Here is a 13,282-nt window from a genome sequence, read left to right on the forward strand (position 1 = left end):
ACTTAAACATATACAGTAAGAAGAAAAAAAAGTGTTATTATATATATATAATAGGTATTACCAATTGCAATATTTTTTTTCAGTTGAATATAATTTTACTTTTTACAGTGTACTCATTTAATCTTTTGAGTTAAAGTTCCATAAAATATATGTTGGTTTAATATTATTTTTACATTTTTTAGCCAATAAAACCTGAATCTACTATCTAGAAAACAAATAAAAATGGATGGGCATTTATCACAAACATAGCTTTATTGTCCAAAGTCTCCACTTCAGTTTGATATAGACACAAGTTTATACAATGTAGTCAGTTGAAGATAAGGGATGTTTCACATTCTCTTTTGAACTGAAGGTTTGAATAAACTCGTATCCTTAAAAGAAACACGGATGAAAAAAGTGATGAATCAAAACAAACAATCGGCTGGCCTGTACAGAATCAATGAAATAACATGTGGAATGTAAACCAAAGCTTAAATTAATTGCTGCAAGGTGATGTCAGACAACAGGAGCACAAAGCCTGTGGATGTCAAACTTGTGTAAAGGGGATCGCACACCGGCCGCGCAGCTCAGCGCCACGCCACGCCGTTCTAAAACAATCGAACACATTGTTTTCTATGTGTATACGCACACTGGCGCCGCCAGGTGGCGCCTTTCTGCGCCGCCCAGCTGTGACTCAAGAAGTTGCTCAAATCCCTGTTGCGCCACACAGTGCCACTCACATAGTTTAACATTAAACATCATCTTTGTCCCAAATCATGAACGATTAACATTGGCAGCTAACCTATATTTTGCATTTTGAAATAGACGCTATCTGACGAAGCTTGCGCTATTTTATGTGCACTTTCGGTTTACATACCTTCGAGTTGTCCTAGACGCGACTCGACGCGGCGCTGAGCTGCGCGGCCGGTGTGCGATCCCCTTAAAAGAACTTGAATACATTGAAGCTGGAGTAATGCTGGTCAAACTGTTTGGAAAGAAAGTTACGGTGGAGAGCTTTTTAATGTGATGTTTATCATTATTTCTCCATGGTACACAGCCTTAGACCTCACTTGGATCAAACTAAATAACAGTTAAACAACAACAACAACAAAGGAGTTTATGAGGCACTTTTCATATCAAAATGGGTATCTCAGAATCCTAAAAAAGGATTTGAAGAATTATAAAACGACCTTAAAATGCAATATGAAAGACTCGCCCCTACATTATTATTATTATTTTTTAATAACGAACAGGAGAGTGTAAAATATGCATGAGGTATAGGAAAGGCACATTGCCAGCCTTATCAGAGTGTCTTTCCCTAGCCACAGATTTCTCCTCGATTTAAGTGGCATGCCCGAAATAAATAAACATAGTTTTCACAGAGCATTCCCAAAACAAGACATCAGTCCACTCGGTCCTCCGTGTGTGGTCTAGTTTCCGAGTTCTCTGTGGCTTTAGACTCATGCTCTTTAAATATCCCAGCCAGTGTTTTGAAATGTGGACCCCAGTCACAGTAGCTTCTGTATTCCTCTTTTGAATCAATCACCCAGGACTCAATAGAGCTAAGAGACTCCGCCACCGAGCCGTCCCCTTCGTACGCATATGTGACCAGAGAGTCATACGGAGGCTCTGAGCTACTCATGTGGTCCTCATGAAGACAATGATGGATGTAGGCTCTGATGTCCTCGTCCTCTTCTGTCAGAACAGGTGTGGCACCCTGATCATCTGATCTTACTTTTTGCATCTGCGCAGACTCGTCAATGCCTTTGGGATTGCGCAGTGTACCAATGTCAAAAGCTTGAGTGTCTTCCTCGCCTCCACCCTCGTCATCGTAGTGAATCACGTTGTCCCGTATGTCCTCTTTGGATGACATCAGGGTGTCCTTCTTCTTGTGTCTTCTTAGACCTATATACAGCATCACCATCGCTGCAAAACACCATGAAAATGTTTATATATGATATATATATAATATATACTATATATATATGTGCTATAATGCACATACATACTGCACATTCAAGACTCTTAAACAATAAGAGGCAGGTATAAAGGGTCACTCGTGTGCTTTAAAGGCATCAGCTGATTTTCTTTTGACATAGGTTTTCAAACTGGAACTAAAGAGGACGGCAGCCCGAGGGCAGCGGTAATGCAGTTTTGACATGCTGCCTGTCACCATCATGGTGCAAGAGGGTAGGTAGTTTTTCCGAGTCTTTCATCTCCATCCTCAGAGGCAGTGGAGCTTGCTCGCCCCACTGCACTCATAGATAGGAGAGAGAGGCACGAGCTACAAGAATTAGACCTACAAATGTATGCTCATAAAGAAGCAAATTGAGTGGCTAAATAAGCCTGCGTTTGTTATTAAGGTAAGCTTGATTTTATGTTCCAGTCCTTCAGAATATAATGAAAGAAATAAGATTATTTATTCTGTTCATTGTTTTTGCTTTACAGTAGCTCCCCCAAGTGGCTACAATAAGAAAAATCCTATTTTTCTGTGTAGATTTTGCCTTCATTTATTCAAATTATGGCAGTTCCTGACGTTCCCAAAAAATGTATGCTTTTTTCTGCCTTTACTGAAAAGCCACATGCATGTGCACATCACATTTCACATCCCTTGTTTTTAACATGGAAATTTAAGATGGGATTTTAAAATGTTATATCACATGTGATTTTTTTCACTTGTTTTTGCACATGAGAAGTTATTGTTGTCTACAGGTTAAACCTCTGAAATTCACAAGTTTTTTTGTTGTAAGGCTCTACTCCACATAGTATATCTTTATTAGACATTATGTTACTATGACATGTCCTCTTGCCCAATGGCAAATGAAAATTTGTACTGAGGCTTGCAGTATTATTATTTGTAATGTACCATCAATCTATAATTTTCATATTAATACAGTAAATTAAAGGGATATTTCACCCAAAAATGAAAATAATGTCATTAATGACTCACCCTCATGTCGTTTCAAATTTGTAAGACCTCCGTTCATAGTCGGAACACAGTTTAAGATGTTTTATATTTAGTCCGTTGACCCTTCATTGAAAATCTACGTACGGTATACTGTCCATGTCCAGAAAGGTAATAAAAACATCATCAAAGTAGTCCATGTGACATCAGTGGGTCAGTTAGAATGTGTTGAAGCATCGAAAATACATTTTGGTCCAAAAATATCAAAAATTACGACTTTATTCACCATTGTCTTCTCTTCCGCATCTTTTGTGAAGCACATGTGCGAGACTAAAGTCACGTGACTGCAGTGACACGGACGCAGCTGACGTGTTATCTGGTGCGCCCCAGATGTTTTTTTTTGCCCCCGGCTTCGTTTACAGTCTGAGGGAGACGCACGCTGTAAGTTTGAAAAAAAAATTGCAAACATGTCTGAGGATAACACGTCAGCCGCGTCACTGCAGTCACGTGACTTTTGTCTCGTGCAAACGTTTTCCAACCAAACAGGAAGAGAAGACAATGCTGATAAAAGTCGTAATTTTTGTTATTTTTGGACCAAAATGTATTTTTGATGCTTCAACACATTCTAACTGACCCACTGATGTCACATGAACTACTTTGGTGATGTTTTTATAACTTTTCTGGACATGGACAGTATACCGTACATAGATTTTCAATGAAGGGTCAACAAGCTCTCAGACTAAATATAAACATCTTAAACTGTGTTGTAAAGATGAACGGAGGTCTTACGAGTTTGGAACGACATGAGGGTGAGTCATTAAAGGCGCTCTAAGCGAATCTGTGTGACGCTACTTTTTGTTGATGTTTGAACTGTTTTCAAACAAACAGACTGTAGCTAACTCCTCCTCCTCCCCCTCCCTTCCGTGCTTTCATGAACGCGCCCGACCCCCACCCCCAAATCCTTCTTGTTGTTTATTGGCTGAAACACTTTGTTATCGTTTCTGGTGGTAGGTTTGGCCACTTTGTTTTTATTGCAGTTTGTGGAGCCTAGGCTGTCTACAGAGATTGCGTTTTTTTACAGTTTGATCAGCGGACAGGCAGCAAGCAGATAGTGAAAAGATGTTTGCTGAATGTACCAAAAAAGGTTTTATGGTTTAAAACGCGTGATTTCTCTTAGAGCACCTTTAATGACATTATTTTCATTTTTGGGTGAACTATCCCTTTAACTAATAAACAATTTAAACAAATACATGCTTCTGGTAAAAAAAAAAATACTTGAATAAACATCTTCTGTATCACTGACAAATAAATACATGAGGTCAATGCCAACCACACCTTAATTTGTTTTTATTAACTCCTTCCAAAAGACCACTTACTACATAAACTGTATATACTGTAAGGACACATTAGTCCCCAATATGTGCAAGAGATATTATACCCAACTCACCCAGCAGAATGACAATGCACAGGAGTATGGCCATCAGAGCTCCAGTGCTGAGTCCCATGGGAAAGAAGATCGCTTCCGAATTGCACGAGGACAGGGAGCCGTCTGTGTTGCAGGTACACACCTGCACCATCACTGTGCCCGTACTGCTTTGGATCGGGTACCCGCTGTCCTCCACCACTACCGGCACCAGGTAGACCTTCTGCTGTAACCTCCGAAACCCTGCTCGTCTGGTCACCACTCCAGCTGTGTTATCTGAAATGAGAGGACCCATGAGACCGCCTGTGATATTTGCAGAAATATTGTGGAGGCTGTAAGTTATTATACTTAATGCAACACCAACTACTGATAATCACACTTAGAATGTCAGGGATCATAACCTGCCATCCTACATTACTCTGATGAAACATCCTGCATTCGCAAGTCACTTATACAACACAAAAACAGGCTTTTTCCAGAAATAAAGATCGCTTTGAAGTGAAAATAAGTAAGAAAAAAGTGGTTCTGGTTAATGGGATAACAAGCTTACACGTGTTACTCGTGGGAAAAGCATATGGCACACCTTTCTGAGATTCTGACACAGCTGGAGTCCCAACAAAGCAACAGTATGTTGCACAACACTGGATGTTGTTGGAGAGCAACATCATGTTGTTTAATGTCAGCATTAACATTTAAGCCATATAATGTGGAATTTTAAAGAAATAAATGCAATTCGCTCATAATTTTATTTACCCTTATGCCATCACATATGTACAATACATGACATATAACACATGTGTTATTTGTTAAGTATAAAATGTCACTTTATGTACATACTGTATACTGTATAAATAAAGGTCCAATAATATTAAAGGAAAATTCCACATTATTTGAAAATATGCTCATTTTCCATCTCCTCTAGAGTTCTAAACATTTTGGAATCCATTTAGTTGATCTCCGGGTTGACGCTAGCACTTTTAGCATAGCTTAGCACAATCCACTGAATCTGATCAGACCATTAGCATCGCACTCAAAAATGACCAAAGAGTTTCGATATTCTTCCTATTTAAAATTTGACTCTTCTGTAGTTATATCATGTACTAAGACTGACAGTACAAGTTGCAATTTTCAAGGCCAATATGGTTAGGAACTATACTCTCATTCTGGCGTAACAATCAAGGACTTTGCTGCCGTAACATGGCTGCAGCAGGCGTGATATTCGGGCGTAGTGATATTATGCACTGCCCGAAAATAGTCCCCTTGCTTACTTTCAATGACAGGGGACTATTTTGAGGCGCTGCATAATATCACTACGCCTCCTGCAGCCATGTTTCATATTAGCAAAGTCCTTGATTATTACGCCAGAATGAGAGTATAGTTCCTAACCATATCTGCCTAGAAAATCGCAACTTTTGATTTTCTGTCAGTCTTAGTACACGATGTAACTACAGAAGAGTTAACTTTTAAAGAGTACCTAAACCCTAAACCAACTTTTTTTAGTTAATGATCTGTAAGAATGATGCTTTATTAGTGCTGTTCATTGATTTTAGTAAGTTTTTTGACATTTGGATATAAATTGTTTCAATACTACAATATATGGTGTAAAAACGTCTGAGTGCTGCCCTCTTCAGGTTGAACGGTGGCTACTGCAGTTGAATTTTCCTATTGGATGTTGGGTCCAAAAAATAAATCGTGACGTAAGCAGGTTCAAGCTCACCATGCCCTTGTTACGATCTCACCACACACTTGGTACGAGCTTAGTTCCTCCCTCTATCTCCATTGGGATCTGCCCACTTTTCTTGCATTTTTCAAATATTGTCAGTGGGTTGAGTCAGGCTCTGACCAGGGGTTTAGTTACGCTTTAAATAGAAAAAATATTGAAACTCTTTGGTTGTTTTTAGCGCGATGCTAATGTTCTAATCAGATTCAATGGATTGTGCTAAGCTATGCTAAAAGTGCTAGCGCCAGACCCGGAGATCAGCTGAATGGATTCCAAAATGGTAAAAATCAAATGTTAAAGGCTCCGCACTCCGCACAATGTTTGAAAAACGCTTTGGAAAAGGAGACGGGCCGACTACTAAAACACACTTATAGCCAATCAGCAGTAAGAAGCGTGTCTACTAACGTTGCGTTGCGTATGTGTGGGGCGGGTGTTTTAAAAGAAGGTCCAGATTCTATTGGGGTAGGGGGGTGTTTGTTTAGGTGATTTCAAATATCACAATTGGCTTTCAAACATTGTGCACTCCGCCCTTAACTCTAAGGGAGCTGAAAACGAGCACACCTTCAGAAAAAGTGAAATGTCCCTTTAAAGCTCCAAAAAAGGACATACTCTCTAGATCCAGATTTAAGGTCATCCAAATGATTCATCTATGGGGTTAAAATATATCCACCAAAGCGATACAACAGCTGTGTGAAAGAGAAAAAATGTTTTGAGCATATTTAATGAAATTTGCACGAGGCTGTTATTTTAGTTTTATTCTGTATAGATAAAGAATTGTTAATGTTAAATGTCCTTTTAACTTTGAACAAACTGTTGCATAACATAAATTTAAATCTACAGTAAGTTAATGGCAAACAACTGCCACTAAAAATGCACTATAAAAGTAGGATGTACAATATTTTGTGCAAGAGAGTAAAGTTCAAACTGAAATTTAAAGTGTCTAAGACCAGCCAGACCAACCGTTTTTATTTCTCCACCATAAAAACCCTTGTCCAGCCAAGTGTTTCTTCTGACCCAAAGGAAATTGAAAAATCGAGCCTGAAAACACGTGGACAGGTGCCTGGTGGTCTATCGGTGTGGCCTTTGCTTGCTGTTCGTACAAGCGAGTCGACGTGTCAAAATGTGCTTGTCTTCGTCTGGAAGGTCGAGTGACCCTGTCATCTGAGGTTTGTTACGCCTGGGCAACTGGGGGATTTCTCTTGACAAGGTAGCAGCCATTAAAGCACACCTTGTGCCTGTATGCCTGCGTAGCCCTGAGTGACCCTGTCTCTATGAATCACGATTGATAATATTCATGTGCTACGAACGCAAGGGACCGGGCTCGTGAGCGAAGCAGCAAGGCTGTATCTGTCTGTACAAATGGATCACACAGAAATGTGCTGCACTGGGACATAAACACTATCCACATTACAGTACTTATTCACTTATTATATACAGCCTCTGTCCTCACAGTAGCAACTGTAATGTGTTATCTACTTCTTGAATAAAGTGGAGCAAAGAAGCTTTCAATGCTTCTTCTCTGCTTTTAAAACAACATCACAGCCAGAGATGATTCATTCAGTTGCTGCTGTTGAGATTAGGGTTATGGTTAGGGTTTTAAAATTTTTTTTTTTACAGGTAGCCATCTGTGTAGTACAAGGTTGAGTATATGGTAAACATGTCGGACTACTCGAAAACAGAACTTAATAAAAGAACCACGTTAACAATTAAGTTGTCATCATTTACTAGCCCTCAAGTTGTTTCATACCTGTATAAATATTGTTGTTCTGTTGAACATTAAGTAACAGTTTCATGTTTGCAATCATGTAGTTCTTGAGCACCATTGACTTCCATAGTCTTTATTCCTACTATGGGTCCTATTTTAACGTTGTCTAAAGCGCACAGTCAAAATGGGCATGTCCGATTCCACTTTGGCCAATTTAATGATAGGAAATATGATTTGTGCGCCAAGCGCACGGCCTAAAAGGGTGGTTCCTATTTTCGTAATGAGTAAAGCTAATGAAAGTCTCATCTCCCATCCACTTTAAAAGCCAGTTGTGTTGGCGCCATGCCGATTCCCTATTTAGATGGCAAAATTTGTAAACTGAAAACTAGGCGAAGGAAGAAGACCACCAGTTTAAGATTGATTTTAAAAAAATGTTATTTTTTGGTATTAAAATCTTTATTAAAGTAATTTTCTTTCAGCCATAGCAGTAAAAATAGCAGGCCATTGTTATAAATGTATGGATAGTTTACATGATCAGTGTTATCTCAAAAAGTAATTTACAAATATGCAAGAAAAGGTTTGTACTCTAAAAAAACTTTATTTGTAACAAAAAGGAGATAAAGAATTTACAAACATGTGGAGACGTTTCAGCACTCGGACAGCGCCATCAGTGCTTTGGAAAGCATTACATAAAAACGTTTCTCATCTCAGCATATCCACAGGTACAAAGTCATCATATACAATAAATCTGTGGGTAGCATAAAAAAAACCTTTAAAAATATACGCTATATTTGCATTTGTTTACAGCAAAACATTAAATTACTTACCAGGCTACAGGTAAATCTGCTCTTCACCCTTTTTAACGTCTCATAATCGATCCTCATTTATGTCCAAGAGACTCAATAATAATCTTTTACATTTTAATCCTTTGATTTTTCATATTTAAAAAACGTTTATGTGCTGCTGCGCATCCATGTGATAAGCAAACGCGCGTTTCCGTTTCGTTTATAGGCGTTTATTACTAACGCGCTAATTAAATAACAAAAACAATATTGCGCCTTTGACTTTAGACCAGGTTTTAGTTGGTCAATGGCGTAGTCTATTTTAATTACCTCAAAATAGCAACGCGCCAACAATGTGTCTGAACACACCTTGTTTTTTAGACAAAAGCGCCCATGGACGCAAAATTGGGCACAAATACATTTGAAATTTAAACAACGTGGCGCTAAACGTGAAAATGATCATTAAAACTAGCAAAAGACTCTTGCGTCCATAGTGCTTCAAAACATTGCCCAAAATATTTTCCTTTGTGTTCAGCAGAACAACACAATTTTACAGGTTTGAAACAACTCGAGGGTAAATGATGACAGATTTTTTTATTTTTGTGTGAACTATCCCTTTTAGTATATTTACTATAAGAAATATAAAATCCTGCCCACAAACAAGTAAGATAATCTTAGTATATGTGGCTATGCTAATGGCGCTTTTCCATTGCGTGGTACATCTGGTTCAATGCAGTTTACAGATTTAGGGGGCATGCACACCAAAGCTTTCACGCATGCGGCCATCGTATGTTTTCAATTGTTTCCAATGGAAGCGTGGCGTTTTTCAAAAAAGCTAGCAGCTGAGCGCCAAGAGTTAAACATTTTCAACTTTGTGTGAAAAGCTCAGATCGTCAATGTCAGTTCACACATGCTGTCCAATCACAGTGGAGGAGGAGGGGTGGGACAAATATCAACCCACTGGCTCATCATACAACGACTGATAAACAAAGCAAACAAGTCTCACAGTAACCAAAGCGCTTAGCTGAGAAAAAAGCTGGCAGTCAACTGAAAAAAGCTTTGGTATGTCCCACCCTTTAAAGTGGGTGGGATTGTAAACTTATAATTATAGACGGTTTCATCTGTCACACGCACACTGTCACGGTTACGTGCCTGAACCATACATACTTACAATTAACACTTTATTTTCACCATGATGTGTCCCCCCCTTTAATTGCCCAGCCCCCAGTTAATCAAGTACTGGTTTTAAACGAAAAAATGACATACATGCACATCCCTAGCTGTATCAGTATGGCTTACTTGGAATCTCAACCGAGGTGGTACTAAAAAATTAATGTATTATTGTACACAGTCGAAACCACCCCAAAAGTGAGCTTTACCGAGCAATAAAATGCAATGGAAAAGTGCCTTAAGTGATGAGTAATTTTTTTTCCAACTTACTTCCATAGTCCCTGATTGTGAAGTTTCTGTTTCTGATGTGCGAAGGGGATTTAAAGTAGAACCTGTGTTTTACAGCAGGAACGTCTCTGTCTGTGGCACTGATGATCTGGATCACCTGAAGAATACATAATGACAAGACAACCATCTGAATAAACAACATGGAAAAGACGACAAAAGAAGAAAGATTTCATTTAAGCACTTCTAATGTTCAGAAGACAGCAACAGACTGTAAGACTGACAGAGCTGACATGTTCGACTCATCCTCAGAGGAATCGTTCGAGGTTGCGTGCCGCCTTTATTATTCAATCACATGGAGCGTAGATTATGACTCGAGCACTGTCAGCTTGAAAGAGTTCTGATGTTTAAACCAAGCCGATTGAATGAACACAGTATAGATTAAAGCATTAACAGTTGCTCTTTTTCTTGGTATCTTTTCTAATATACTGTAAATTCAAGCACATTGATGAACATTGCAGTGCATCATTTTGTGTGCATCAAACGGATCTGCAAAAATAATGTTTGTTTTCGAGCAGCTTTACAAAACCCTTCCAGGTCTTTCATATAGTAGCCATGAGATACAGCAGGGTTGCACTGGGAGTGACTCTTTTAGCATGAAAGGAGAAGATCAAGGTACATTTCTCACATTAATGCACCGCAGCTCCAACAACAGGCCCAGAAGCTCCAAATGAAATATAGGTAGATCCACGCACATACACACTCACCTGCCCTACTTTTGCGTTTTCGCAAACAAACGTCTCGTATTCAAAGGCAAGTTCTGGAGGAAACTCATTGACATCCAGCACCTTGATGGTGACTGTAACCTTGCTGGACAGCAGGGGGTTGTCTGAAAGATCAAACAGGGTACTGTCAATGTCCACGGTTCACAGTCAGTGATCATTATTGGCAACTGCAAAAACCACAAATGCAGACACATGGTGAAGGAAAGAAAAGTCTGATGAAGAACGTTGAACGTCTTCTGCATCAAATAGTGTCAACTGGTACCACACTCAGTGAGTTGCTTTCAGCTTAACAAATCATTTTATGTGAACTATTAAAGTTACAACAAGAAAAGCTGCCCTATCAAATTAAATTTCTTAAAACAAAATTCTGGCTGCATTTTTATTATGATTATGTCAATATCTACTATTTCACCAGGCATTAGTAAGAATAATTTGACAATCTCTTTTATTTCCAACAGTACATGAGTAATGCACAGCTGTATTTCCATTAATGTCCACTAGATGGGGATGTGATCTTCTTTATGTTTTGAAGCAACATATAAACATTCACCTAGTCTACAATCTACTACAATTATAATATGCATGTCATACTGCAAGGCTTGGTTGTCCAGGCATTGGTTCCCAAACTGGGGAGGTACCAGATGGGGGGGTTATGACATTTCATGAAATACATAAGGTCAACATACATTCTGTGTAATCACACTTAATGGGCACACATTATACAGAATCCACTTTACAAAGTGTTTGGACATAAATGTGTGTTGGCAGTGTCTGAACATAACCACCCTTTTTTTAATCCCTATTAAATTCACCATGAAACAGAAGTGGCGATTGCCTTATTTCCACGTGGTGACTAGGGTGGCCATTCGTGCCAGTTCCGCCGGACACGTCCCGAACATGTTTTCGGTTTCGTTCTCCGGAAGTCGCGTTGGTCGACCGCATACGTCATCAAGGTTTAATATTTTGACTTTAATTTCAGAAAAGCAACCTTAGAAAAGTTACATTTAAAGGTAAAAATGAAACTACAATGATTGTATGTCTTAAAAGAAATAAATCTTAATTTTCTAATATATTTTAACTAGGACTTTAACGCGTTAATTAAGATGAATTAATTACACAAAAATAACGCGTTAAACATTTTTTACGCATTTTAATTGCACCTATTTTTGCACCGCGAAACATTTCTCATTGGATGAGTTTCGGCGGACCGATTATACTGGAGCACCAACAAGCGTTCATGACTTCAGACAACAACAAACCACAGTGAACATGAACGAAGAAGCTGATGAGATCGCTTTGGTTTGCCCCGTGGATGGGACATTTTTTTAATAAAAAACGAATGGATGGAAGCATCGATAAGAGCATGGTTGTGTAAGCTATGCAACAAGGAATTCACATATCACCGCATCACATCGAGCCTCAAGTATCATCTCAATGCAAAACATATAGCAGCTAGCGTGGACGTTACGCACGACTATAAATCGCCCTTTAGACATGCTGTTTTGATTCCCTTAGCAATATGATGTCAAACTGCTAAAGCCCCGCCCACGGCAGCTGACTGTCTTGTATTACAATATCTGTTAGACGTTGTTTGCTGTTTTTTTCTGTGCTTTGTTGTGAAATCAGATCTATTTTAAACAAAGCATCTCTTTTGGTAAGGTAGAGAAGAGCATTAGCTTATTTGCTAGTACACACACACACACACACACAAAACAGTGCGTTTTTGCTCCCTCTCAAATAGGGGCATTTTGGACATTCTATCATAAATGATCTGTGGGGTATTTTGAGCTGAAACACATTCTGTACACACCAAGATCATGTGCCCTTCAAAGGGGCAATAAGTAGGATTTACCCCCATCTAGTGGTGTAATTGTATTTTGCATTCAAGCGAACAGTGCTCTCTAGCGCCTCCCCTTTCCAAATGCGTGTTGCAACTACGGTATCTGTTATGTAATCGCTGATCTCCTTGTCCGTTGCAGCTGGTTCACGTGTTCTGAATGAAAACGCGTTGGTAGGCAAGTGCTTTTTGTCCCTCTCTGCTATTACAGTTTATCAATACGGCGGAATGACATGGAAGCCTCCTTGGACTTACCCGTTCAATGTAAGTAAAGAGGAGAAATTTTAAGCTTACAAAGAAAAGTCAGATCACTGGCAGAGGTCATTTGACATCAACGAGTACATATTTATGAATAAAGACATTGATTTTGATTAATAAAACACTTAAAATCCTACTTACAGTCCCTTTAAATTAAAAGTAGGCTACCAACCAACATAATTAGATTGTATAATTTACTATGTTTTTTTTTTTGTTTGTTTAATAAAAAGTTTGAGACATGAATTTTCTTTGGGGGGGCACAATGGACCCTAAACAAGAGGTGTTGCCGCAGACCAGTTTGAGAACCACTGTCATATAGTATCTGTACATGTGAATGAAACTCCATCATACTTACTAACTTTTGTTGCTACAACAGTGACGTTGTGTTCAGTCTTTTCCTCTCTGTCCAGAGCTTCATTGACAGATATAGTTCCTTCAACTGGGTCAATGTCAAAGTAGTTTTCAGACTCGGTTTTCCATTCAATAGAATACC

At 38.9% G+C, this 13,282-nt stretch overlaps 1 protein-coding gene across 1 annotated transcript in view; it reads right to left on the bottom strand.

Annotated features, from left to right (window-relative positions):
* Nucleotides 1-202: 202 nt before the first annotated feature.
* cdh12a (cadherin 12a) overlaps nt 203-13,282 on the bottom strand; it is a 63,526-nt gene continuing 50,446 nt past the window's right edge. The window contains exons 8-12 of the mRNA XM_055202070.2: nt 13,145-13,281; nt 10,677-10,798; nt 9,955-10,069; nt 4,332-4,583; nt 203-1,905 (exon numbers count right to left, since the gene is read on the bottom strand). Coding sequence (XP_055058045.2) covers nt 1,382-1,905; nt 4,332-4,583; nt 9,955-10,069; nt 10,677-10,798; nt 13,145-13,281 — 1,150 coding nt within the window. The 3' untranslated portion in view covers nt 203-1,381. The remainder of the gene's footprint in view (nt 1,906-4,331; nt 4,584-9,954; nt 10,070-10,676; nt 10,799-13,144; nt 13,282) is intronic.

Source organism: Misgurnus anguillicaudatus, chromosome 2 (genome assembly GCF_027580225.2).
Source record: "Misgurnus anguillicaudatus chromosome 2, ASM2758022v2, whole genome shotgun sequence".
In the NCBI taxonomy this organism is placed as follows: Eukaryota; Metazoa; Chordata; class Actinopteri; order Cypriniformes; family Cobitidae; genus Misgurnus; species Misgurnus anguillicaudatus.